We start from the raw sequence: 12736 nt of genomic DNA, 5'->3' as shown, positions 1-12736 counted from the left end.
GACGCTAAACTTAACTGGCTGAGCCACACAGACATCTCTATTGTGTGTATTTTGTTCTCTGTATTTCAAGTTAGAGATGGATGCTCATCCTTTGGCACCATATAGATGAAATAGCCTAGATCACTAGAAATGTTTATTAGAAGCTTTGGGCTCATGGGTGTGACTTATTGCCTGCAGACTTTAATGATAAGTTTGAGTCATTTTATATCAGTATCTATAAATTTTTCTCTTTGGCTGATCATATTTTGGGAGAAGAATTGTCCAGTTTTACACTGCGGAACACAGTGGTTTCATGGAGCTGACATTCTTAGAGCTTTGTTAGCAGAGCTGGCTGGAGATGTCACCATTTAGGATACAGATATTTTCTTGCTACCCCTGATTTCAGAATTGTATCCTACTCTCAATTGTGCCCAATATCTTTTAGTCTAGGGTACATCTGTTGTATCCTATCCAGAGAATACATTTCCAAGTTTCTACCAAAATGGGGATGGGTATGTGCCTGGCTATAAGGTATGGAGGAGGGGATTTAGAGATCTATCTGAGTCATAAACAGACTTTAAACAAGACTGTTCACTCTCAAGTTCTGAAGTACTTGATGTGAATTCATATATTTTTGAGAGGTTCTTCATATAAACAGGTTATTTTTCAACTTCTACCAGTGTTGGTTTAAGGTTTAGCTTTCCTGGTTTACTAAATTAGTTAGTACCCATTCATTTGCATTTCACTTTCTAAAATTTTGTTGCTTGTAGCTTTGTCTCTTTTCACTTTTCCACTCTTAAGAATGTTTGCCTTTTAAAATATATCACTTTACTATTGTTTTAATGGGTTTTGAGAATAGAGCAAAACAACATACATATTTCCAACCCACCATTTTTACCCAATATCCTTTGAGGAAGATATCTTGACTTGGGAAGATCAGGGGCAAGAACAGAAAGATTCAGATCACAGTATTTCCTCAGACTTGAGGATTTGAAATCAGATTTGAGATCAAATGCACATTTCAGTTTGCACTTCTGCTGGTTTCAGGCTTCTGAAACTTGGCTGATACAGCCTTATGCTACCCCATGACACCCCATGATACCTCTGTTGCTGTATGCTCCCCACAACATCAATTTCACAGAATGCATCTAATAAGTGTGTAAGGACATAAATTTCAGAGTATTGATGCATGGAGACCATTATGTTTAAGAAAGCTTTCAAAATTGTAAGGGGTGTACAATGGAAGTGAAGATACCTTCATGGGGAACATAGTCTATTTACAAAAATAGAATCAACCTGGTCCTGGAACTTTTCTGTTCTTTAAATATAATAGCTCTATATTTTTTTATGGTAATTGGTCTTTCAAGATTTTTCTATCTCTACTGGAGTAAAATTTCATAAATCATAATTTCTAGAAAACTATTTAATCAGAATTTTCCAATGTTTCTGCTAGACTTATAAATTACCTTCAGAATTTAAAAATATCTTGTTTTTTAAAATTATTTTTAAATCATTTCTAATTTTATATATTTATAATTTGCTCTTTTATGAAACATTGGCTTAGCTAATGCTTTAAACATCTTGTTGATTTTTTTTTTTCCCACAGAGCCATATTTTTACCTTTATTTATTACTTTTCCTGGTTTTCCATTTTCTGTTGGTGATTTCTGCCTTGACCCACATTATTTTTTCTTCTAGCTTATTTTCTTATTCTTCTTCTAAACTCTTACTTAATTCATTTCTTTCATTAGTTTTTATTTAAATAGGCACTTAACAAAAAAAATTTTCTTTGGTATCTGCTTGAGCTGTTTTTCATAGATTCTGACTCATGTGGTGGTCAGTTCAGTTCTTTTTCAAGAAATTCTGCAATTTTGTTTTTTATCTTTTCTTTGAACCACAAATTACTTAATAACACTTAAAAAATTCTAGGTAGAAGAGTCTTATTTTTTATTTAATTTTTATTTTTAATATATTGTAGTTAGAGAATATTGTTTATATTTTTCTCTTTTTTGAAATTTACTGAGGATTTCTTTGTAACTTAAGATAGAGTCAATGTTCCTGATTTTTCTCCATGCCCTACATTTACTATATTTACAGACTAAAGGCTTGACGTGTTTTTCTTCTTTTCTTGTAGCTGATTTTGATGATTAAGTTACAATTTTCCTTTGTTTTGTGAATGTGTCTTTTTTTTTCAAGTTTGTTAAATCTTTTTTTTTAATTTATTTTTTATTTATTTTCAGCATAACAGTATTCATTATTTTTGCACCACACCCAGTGCTCTATTCAATTTGTGCCCTCTATAATACCCACCACCTGGTACCACGACCTCCCATCCCCCGCCCCTTCAAAACCCTTAGATTGTTTTTCAGAGTCCATAGTCTCTCATGGTTCACCTCCCCTTCCAATTTCCCCCAACTCCCTTCTCCTCTCTATCTCCCCATGTCTTTTTGACATACTTTATTGCCTAAAGCAGAGGTTGGTAAACTATGGCCAGTAGTCCAAATCCAGCCCCTACCTGTTTTTGCAAACAGTTTTATTACAACATGGACACACCTCTCTTTTGACTTACTGTCTGTGGCTGATTTTGCTCTACACTGGCAGAACTGTACTTGTATCAGAGGTTAGATGGCACATAAAACCAAAATTTTTATGATCTATGTAAAATACTTATTATCTGTTTTAGGTGACTATCTTTAGGCAATAAGTTTGTCAATCCTTTTTTTTTCTATAGGTACATTATTTTGCTTATTCTCTTTTACCATATAGTGACTTTGAGTTGGGTTTGACTATCTTCATTCTGTTGATATAGGCTACATCTTAGATGGCTAGCACTGTCCAATAAAAGTTTTTGCTGTGATGGAAATGTCCTTCTCTGTATAATATAGTAACCACAAGTGACTAATAAGAACTTGGAATATGGCCAGCATGACAGAGAGTTAAATTTTAGTTTTGTTTACTTTTAATTAGCTAAAAGTAAAATAGCCAGATGTGACTAATGGCTACTGAATTGGAAACCATAGTTCCATACTCTTAGAAAGAGAAAGAGGTCAGAAGAGTCTTCCTAGCTTCTTGGATCCAGAGCCCCGTTTTCTTTTGTTTTTAGAAAATGGAAAGTTTGGGTAGACAATTTCTTCATATTTTCTAGAATCTTCTGACATTCCCCCGCTTTTTCCATTCTACCCAAGGTTTCTCATTTCTTTGTCCCAATTGTCCCTGTCCTGCTGAATGTGGATTCTACCTTCAGCAGTTCATCCTCCATTCTGGGCTTTATCCTAGAAGGAGTATTTGGTTGGTTAGTTTCAGTAGCTGATAGATCCTAGACTACTCTGGTGTATTTGAGCTTCCTGTGAGCTCCCTGTGAGCTCCCTGTTTTCACTAGTAAATTTGAGCCCACAAAAACACCCTCTCATTTTCAACCACTGTTCTCAACCAGTCAAGCTTTCAGGGAATGGTTATTGGCTATCTGGGACTCCTCTGGCTCTTCAGGCATTTATAAGTTCCTTTCTTTTACCTTCCTGTCCTCCCACAGTTTTTAATATATTCTGCCTATATTGGGAGTTTGTGGGGATTATATGTGATTTCTGTGAGATTTCAGTTTTGTTATAGTAGTCATTTGCTTTATCTCTCTTATAAGGGGATTTAGTAAGAATGTAAAACTGTACCATCTTCCTCAAATTCCCTTCTATGATTCTTACATGTAATATATTTTATCTACCTCTCCATCTGAGAGTCACTGACCTAGTTCCACCCCCTGAATTGTAAGTGGGAGAAATTGTAGCTTAGAGAGGAAACGTGGCTTGCCTTAGGTCACAGAGTCAGCAAATAAAAAACCCAAAGCCAAAACTCATATTACAGGCTTTCAGTCCAGTATTTTTTTCTTATACCCTACAAGTAGAAGTTTTTGTGGGCAAAATAATCAGACAACCTATCTATGAATATGGTCCAATAATTAATTTTCTGTTCTATAACTGTGTCTACTCCATTCTCTCCCTGCATCTCATTTGGAAAATATATTTTGTTTCTAAGAGTCTCACAGTTGCTAGTGTAGATGAGGGAGAGACACGCAGAGAAATGACTAACTTGGGCCAGTTCTGCACTTGGGGATCATAGAAAATAGATGGTTTTAAGAGCTTATGGGAATATTCTGGTCTTTTTCCCCCACTGGCCACATAACTGTTGGAAGAGTGTTTCCTTCTTGTACTTGGCAAGGGAGATGGATATGAAAGGTCCTAGGATAGTACTTGACTTGTAGATATTGTCTGATGACCATTACCTTCTCTTCCTTCTGATTTTCCTGATCCTTCAATGTGAACACAAGACAGGGTGTTTGTTCTACTCCATAATAAAAATTGGACAAAAAGCTTGAATTTACCTCATAGCATATCTGCTGGAATTTTGAGATTGGCAAGCTGGAGATACCAGGACAATCAGAAAGGTGAAAAAACTCAATATACCCCTTCCCCCAGTTTTCAATTCAAATATTTGGTTCAGGAGCTCTAGCTGGGGTCTTTCTTACCTACACAAGTGATAAAGCCCTAGTGGCCCCCAGACTTGGCTACTAGATTACATTCCCCTTAGTGGCTTCTGTGCCTTCAAGGCCTCCTTGATATGAGGAAGCAGTGTCACCTCTAGTCCCTGGAATATAGTCAATTCCCTGAAAAGTAACATTCTTAAAAAAGGAAATGGAAATCAGAGGAAAAATCATGGTTGAGAAGATACAATATGACATAAGCACAGGAAACTCTGTCCATATCAAATTTTTTCTACCTGAAGTACACTCAATTATTTCTACAGTATACACAATAAATTGATATTTGGCTCTGTGCAGGCAGATGCTTTCATCTTGGAGGTATGCATCCTATTTGGGAAGTCAGCTATCACTATGACAACAAGCTTCTTTTTTTTCTGAATGAACATTATAATTAACTGTCACATGAAATCAGACACAGCAACTAACACCATTGTCAGGCCCTCTAACCCCAGCCATTTAAGATTTCTTGGTGTCAGGGAGTACCAATGGGATCCTTGGCAAAGTGGGTTTCTTCAAATCAGGACAGGCAATTCAAGAATGAGAGTTGTAATTAAAAGCAACTTCTCATTAAGGCAACCTATCTCTAGTTAGATACTACTTCACTCTACACATGTAAGAGAAGTCAAGCTCTACAGAAGGAGCCATGGTTACTGAGAGGTGGTTGTCTCAAGAAAATATAATTGGTTTATTTCTCTAGACATGAGGAACCATCAAAAGTCAGGCACTACACATTTATATTGGACAAGTTTGGTATAAGGATATGTATGTTGATTTTACTTGATGTGCAACTAAGTCCAGAAAAGCAAAACTTGGGAAAGTAATTTCTACATTCCCTATATTGTGCCAGGCATTTGGTTCAACACTGTTGCAAATGCACTGACCATTGACACCTCACCTATAATTTAAGGTGAGGAAAAAGAAGCCTGCAATGAAGACTGAGAAGTACATTTTATGAATCCCATTTTAAAGATGGTGAAACTGTGGCTCACTGAAGAGCAGTATTGTTTTCCAGTTAGCAACATACCCTCAATATCCAAGACAATACCGAAAGGAGTGGAGAGAAATAAAGAGGAATAATTAGGATTTTCCTGATTTATATAATTTCCACAAACCTACGACCACCTCCTGGTCATCTAGTGGTCTACACAGCAGTGCCGATAGTGGGAGGAAGCTGGGAACCAGAAGGAAGGAAGGAACCAGAGATAAGTCGGCCTAATGCAATGATATGATCACTGATCACCCTAAGATACGCAGCAATGGTAATGCTGATTAAACATAGAGGTTAGGTGCTTCCACTCTTCATTATACAGAGGAGAAAAAACAGCCCTGCTGCTTGTGTTCCAAGAGTCACAGAACAAGTTATCAGCAGAGGGAGAAAGCAGATCTCAAAAGCTGGCATGCTTTTCTACACAGCCTTCTGGGGCTGTTGTAACAGGATTTCCCATGTAAACTCTCTGCTCTAAAAAATGTTTGACTGGATTCCCTCATAATGAATTTCAAACAATGTTTTAGGTATTTATGAGAAGTATTTATTCGGAGATGCCTTCACTGTCCCTTGCCAACAATACAAGATAGTCAGCCACTTAATCCATCTAAAGAAACTAATCTCTCTAACTTGACAGTGAAAACATAAACATTCTATATCTCAATCAGGAGACAAAGTCACGGTCATCATCCACTTCATCCTTTTTCCAGTCTGTGCACTGATTGTAGATCCTGTGGTATTATATCAATTTTCCTTGTCAACTCTCAGGCCCATCAAATGTCTGCAAATAAACATTTGATCATAAAAGAACTATAATTTGCTTCTTCTCAAAATTCATTTCACTTTGATTAACTTCACAGATATTCATTGGAAATAAATGTTCTTTTGTTTCCTTTGCTCTTTTCCTTTTTTCTTTCTTTTTACTGGGAAAATGTGTAGCAAAGACATCAAGTTATTTTTCTTTAAATAAATCTGATAAAGGGAAGACTGAACAGAGAGTAAAGAAGTTGCATATTATTCTTTCCTTATTCTTAGATTGTGTATTTGCTTCAACTAGAAATGGAAGCTGAACTGGAAAACCATTATTGACATTAATTTGCCCCTGAGAAAGCTATTTAAAATTATGGCATCGTACTTTTCTAATCTTTTAGTTGAGGGTAATGAAACCTACTTCATGGTGGGAAGATTGATAGGATTAAATTAAAGCACTTTTACAAAAGGGCATTGGAATATGTCAGATACATAGTAAATATAAATGTCTATTTAATGTAGTAAAATGTCCTGAGTAACTAATATGTGTCAGGCACTGTGATAGGTATAGTGGGGTTAGAAGAATTAATAATGATATTAAATCAATAATTAAGAGCTACCATTTAGCCAACAAATCTCTTGGAGCATCCAACAATGTATCAGGTACTATACTAGGCAATGGACAGTCCCTTCCCTCAAGTTGCTCACAGTCTCAATTGAGACGGCAGAAGTAAGCAAGCAATTATAATTTAGTATGATTAGTACTACCAAAGGCTTAGGGACAGGGTAAGAGTACTTAATCCAGGCTTGAGATGTTTGAGGGGGTTCATTAGGGACATGATGACAGATGACATGGAAGAAGGGGGACAATGTTTGAGAAAGAACAATCTCAACAAAGTTCTGAAAGCAAAAGAGACCATGGAACATTCAAGAACTGTCAGTTGTTTAATGGGTGAATTAAAAGTTGCAATCAGCAAATGATGAAAGATGATGCTACAGCAATAGGCAAAACTGGATTATTCAAGATCACAGGAAGCATAAGAGGCTCAGGCTTTAAGAGAATGGAAAGATATTAACCAGGGGAGTGGCTTTGTCAGATTGAGCTTCAGATGTTCACTCTGGCTTCAATGTGAACAATGGATTGCGTGAACATGGAAAAGGGAACCATATGAGGACAGAGGAGTAAACTGTCTATGAGAAAGAGCTAAACAAGTTGACATTGAGGATGGCCTCTGGACGGTTACATGTATTTTTAGGACTTTGAAGGCAAAGCCACCCAGATGCAAGTTATTAACCTTTATTATATTTCTTTATATTACATTTATAAACTTTACTTGTTTTAACCAACCTGACCTCAGGTTAAGTGGCTAGGTCTGCAATATATCCTATATCTCATGGCAGAAATAATATGGAACCATTAAAATAAGACAGATCAGTGGACCCAGTAAAGGAAACAACAAAATCATACAAAGGGAGAAGCGATGCAGTTTGAAGGAATTATTTTTCTTTTACCTTAAGGATTTCCTTTAACATTTCTTGTGGTGTGGTCCTGCTAATGACACAACTTCTAAGCTTCCATTAGTCTGAAAATATTTTTATTTCTAGTTCTAGAAGTCTAGGTTGACCACTTCTCTCCATTCCATTGACTCCTGGCTTGTGTCATTTCCAAAGAGAAGTCTGTCATTCTTATCCTCATTCCTCTCAGTATATTATGTCTTTATTCTCTGATTACTAAAATTCTTTTTCTTTTTCTCTAGTGTTTATCAATTTGATAATGGCTTGCTGTTGTGTGTATGTGTGCATGCAGATGCACACATGCTCGTGTGTGTGTGTGTGCATTTTTTAATGTGAATGATCAATATTTATTCTGCTTGGAGTTTATCAAAACTCTTGGATCTCTGGGTTCCCCAAATTTTCATCATATTTGGAACAATTCTTTTGTTATTCTTTCTTCAAATCTTTATTTGTCTTCATCTTTCTCTTATCTCTCAGTAACTCCAATTTATGTATGCTAGACAATTTGATATTGTCCCACACTCACTGAGGCTCTGTTCACTTGTTTCAGTCTTTTTTTCTATGTGCTATTCATTTGGGATAGCATCTATTGCCATGTTTTCAAGTTCACCATTTTATCCTTCTGCACTGTCTAATCTGTTATAAATCTCTTTTAGTGTATTTTTAATTTTTGATATATTTTTCATCTCTAAAAGTTCCATTTAGATATATTTTAATGTCCCCCACTTTTTCCCTTATTCTATTTGTGTTTTACTTTACATCTTTGTGAATATTTATAATAGCTGTTTCAAGTTCCTTATCTGCTATCTCCATCATAGCTGTCATTTCTGAGTATGTTTTTAGTAATTTATCTTTTTCTTATTATCAATAATTATTTTCATATTTCTTTGCATGTCTAGAAAATTTTCATTGGATACCTGATCTTATATATTTATTGGTTGTTTATTTAGTTGTACTCCTTTAAAGAGTATTTTGGCCTATAGTTAAGTTACTTGCAGATTGATCTGATTATTCTGAGGCTTACTTTTAAGATTTGTTATAGAGTCCAGAACAACCTTTACTATGGGGCTAATTCAACCCTGCCACTAGGGCATGACTTTTTTGAAGGTCCTATCAATACTCAATATATTTCAGTGTATCTCCATTGATTGGTGGAAATGCAAAAAAAAAAAAAAAAAAAAAAAAAAAATCCTAGCTCTATGTGAGCCTTTATACTTTATGGAAGCCTTTTATCTAACTTTAAATGAATTTTCCTTACATGTTAATAAAAATAATAATGAAAATAGGGAAATGTGAGTCCTGAAAAAGAGTTAGAGGCAGTACTGTAAAAGTCTTAGTTTGGCAAAATGAGAAGTTTATACTTGATCCATAGGAAATAGAGAAATTTTAAGGATTTCAGGTGAGTATCATTGCTCTCTATGAAGTCAACTTCCCTTAATGGGAAAGAAAAGACAGGAAAGATTATTTCTCTCTCTCTCTCTTTCTTTCTTTCTTTCTTTCTTTCTTTCTCCCTTTATTTCTCTTTCTTTCATCCTTTATTTCTTTTAAAGATTTATTTAATTGTTAGAGAGACAGAGAGCACACAAGTAGGCAGAGCAGCAGACAGAGGGAGAGGCAGACTCTCCCCATTGAGCAGGGAGTCTGACATGGGGCTCGATCCCACTAAGCTGAAGGCAGATGCCAAAATGGATGTCAAAAAGATTATATGAGAAAATGTTTTCTTTCTCCTTTCTTTTTTTTCTTTTTTTGAACTTTTTTTTCATATTAAAGTGTTTAATATAGTACTTTGAGGATGTCTAATAAAATTATAAAACTTGAATTTGAAGTCAAGAACACAGTAATAAGTTGAAAACAATAAATAAATGAATTTATTCTGTATCTATTGATGACATAATTGTACAGACAGAAATTTTTTCAAGCTACTGTACAACATAAATTTGTACATCCCTGGTGAGGATATTGTAAGGACCTATTTAGAAAGTGTCCCTGCTCCCCTTCCCCCAGAAGATTTACTTGGATACAAGTCCCGGAAACCAGTTCCAGGTAACAAAGCCCAGATACGGGGTTGGTCAGGCCAAGTGGAGACATCTGATCAGTGGGGGGATGCATACTGTCTCCCTGGTTACCAAGGAGTGTACCCGCCCCCTTGGGGACCCTTTTTGATGCCAATCCTAATCAAGGTGTAATAGGCTGGGTCAAATGTCTACTAGGGTAAATTGTAACTCAGTTGGTCACCTAGTATCACTGTGGAGTTTCCTGTGTGTGTTACAATCTTATTGGTCACCTGTGTGTGACCAGGCCCGACTGCATGGCCTTTGCCCTTAAAAGCTAGACTGTGAAACAGAGAACGGTTGCCCTCTCTTGTAAGAGGTGCGGCCCCAAATGTTCAGTTAGATTCTTGATGCTTGATGTGAAATAAAGCTTTGCTTGACCTTCGCTTTGTATCAGTCTTGCTCCTTTAATCATGGACCCATTATTGGGGCATAACAATATAATGTAAGGATTAAAGTAACTTTAAAATGTTTCAAACTCCTTTCAATAATTATATTATTGGTAGTACTACTAGTATGGTGATTCTAATAGTGCTTTGTATGTATTGTGGGATAAGGTAAATGAGTCATTATTTGAGATTTTAATACTATCATCTTTGGTATCTTTGAGTAGTAAAATTCTCTTTGTGGAGTAAAGAAGTTATAGATGTAAGCTTGAAAAAGTTAAGTAAAATATTTTGTAGTGTGGAATCTGAATTAGAACTGTTATTCTGAATCTTTGAAGTGTTTTATCTTTTCTGAAAAAACATATCTCTGTCTTCTTAAAAGGCCTACAAACCATGACCAAACCAGTAACAACAAGAATCTTTGGGTCCTGGAGTGCTCTCTCCAGGTTTGAGACAAGAAATATATAGATGATTCTGGAACAGCATGCCATAACATAAAAAAGATATAAACATAAGAAAGTTGTTTTAAAGGACTCATGTACTGAAGTACCTGATCATGCTTCCATTGATCAAAATTGGGACAATTTGGACATCAATGAGAATAATAACTGAAATTGGTTGAAACATATTAAATATGCTTAAATCCATAAGTTTTTGTTGTTGTTGTTTTGTTGTGTTGTGTTTTGTTTTACCATGGGAGGATGCTAGGGAACAAATTCATTATTTTTAAAACTAGTAATGGGAAAAATGCAAGCATTTGTCTTGTCTTTTCTAAATAACCTTTTCTACTAGGTAACCAAAGAATAGTTTCTCATTATAGCAGCATTAGATAATAAAGAAAGAACAAGAGAGTATTATCATTTTGTAACTGTTAAAAAGTTAACTTATTGTCAGCATTGTTAACATCACAGAGAGACCATCAGTCTCTGTTTTGTTCCAGATAGAACATAATTCCACCTATGAAATGGTCTTGCCTAAAGGGAAGGAGGAGGAGGGAAAGAAGAAAGAAGAGAAGGAGGGGAGGACAAAGAGGAAGAAGGGGTGAATCCAAATCTGGTAAAGGGTCCAGAGTCAACCGCCAATTTACAGGAAATATAGAGACCAGAGGAACTTGGTTAACTATACCATAGGAATGTGATCAGCAAAATCCAGACAATGCAAACATTATAGTAGAAGCAACTTGAGTTTTTCAACAAATAAATGGCAAAGACACAAAAAGAGAAATAGAGAATAGATCTACAAAGTAAAAAAGACTTAAAAGAACTATAAATCTATATACTGTGTAGGCTGAAAAAACATTTATGAAATTTATGAAACAATTGGATAATTGAACTCTGGGTATACGATGATATTAGGAATTATTATTAATATGTTGAGCATGATAAAGATATTGTGATAATGTTAAGACACAAAAGCCATCTAGTACTGATGTCTTGATTTACAGACACTATTTACCAACACTACAAAGAACTAGGGATCCTGGGAGAATATTTGAAACTAGGATTAGAGCAAGAAAAGTACAAGATGATCCTGGAACATCTTGTTCCCGAGAATCATAAATTGCCCAGGAATGAGAAAGACACATACATCAGTACAAACACAAGAACCAGTTTGATGCAATTTCTGCTGGCCAAACCCAAGACAAAATGATCATCCAAACAATGACAAGAATGGATTATAATACAGTGAAAAGGAAGTCCACAAAAATAGTCTACAAGTCCACAGAAATACACAAGTCACTAAACAAGGAAAGTAATAAATACATAAAAGGAAGGAGAAGGAAAACATTATCTAAGTAGAATGCCAATAAATACAGAAGGGATGGAAGAACTGTTAAATCATTGTTTTGTAATTATGATACTAATAACTGGCTCAAGCAGGAATCATCATTTTACCCATTTCACCAATAGATAAAATTTATGTATGCCATTTCAAAGCACCTACTTACACACTACTTGGTAACTACAGAGGAAACAGGTGAGCCTTTACAGTGAGGAAATCTGGCACCAAGTGACCAAAATCTAACATCACCAATACTAGGATAAACTGACATCAGTTGTCTTCTAAGATGATGCCCTTAGAAGGACAAAACACCATTTATGTATTATTCTTTCTAAAAAAATCTAATAAAATCAAATCATAGGGTAATAATAAGGCAAGCATAAATTAATGACATGAACATTAGGGTAAGAAAGGAACTTCTAAATAAAAGGCAGCTGAAGAGACATAACACTGAATGCAATGGGAGATTCTGTATTGAATCCTAGCTTAGGGGGTAAAAAATGTTGCTATAAAGTACAATGTGGAGACAGTCAGTGAAATTTAGTATAGCTGCATATTAGATACAGTTATTAGCAAAGGTGAATGGTTAAATCTGGTTGAAGTTATTTTTTAAAATTATTTTTTTTAAATTATATTCAATTAATTAACATATAATACATTTTTTGTTTCAGGGGTACAGGTCTTTGATTCATCAGTCTTATATAATACCCAGTGCTCATTACAATATACCCTCCCCAATGTCCACCACACAGCTACAC

At 35.3% G+C, this 12736-nt stretch overlaps 1 protein-coding gene across 1 annotated transcript in view; it reads left to right on the top strand.

The window, feature by feature from the left end:
• RTP4 (receptor transporter protein 4) overlaps nt 1–10782 on the top strand; it is a 139543-nt gene extending 128761 nt beyond the window's left edge. Inside the window, exon 3 of the mRNA XM_059163178.1 lies at nt 10579–10782. Within this exon, the coding sequence (XP_059019161.1) occupies nt 10579–10648 (70 nt within the window). The 3' untranslated portion in view covers nt 10649–10782. The remainder of the gene's footprint in view (nt 1–10578) is intronic.
• Nucleotides 10783–12736: the final 1954 nt, after the last annotated feature.

The sequence above is a fragment of the Mustela lutreola genome, chromosome 2 (genome assembly GCF_030435805.1).
Source record: "Mustela lutreola isolate mMusLut2 chromosome 2, mMusLut2.pri, whole genome shotgun sequence".
Classification (NCBI taxonomy): Eukaryota; Metazoa; Chordata; class Mammalia; order Carnivora; family Mustelidae; genus Mustela; species Mustela lutreola.
Note: the sequence above shows the minus strand (reverse complement) of the source record. Positions and strands in the feature narration are given on the sequence as shown.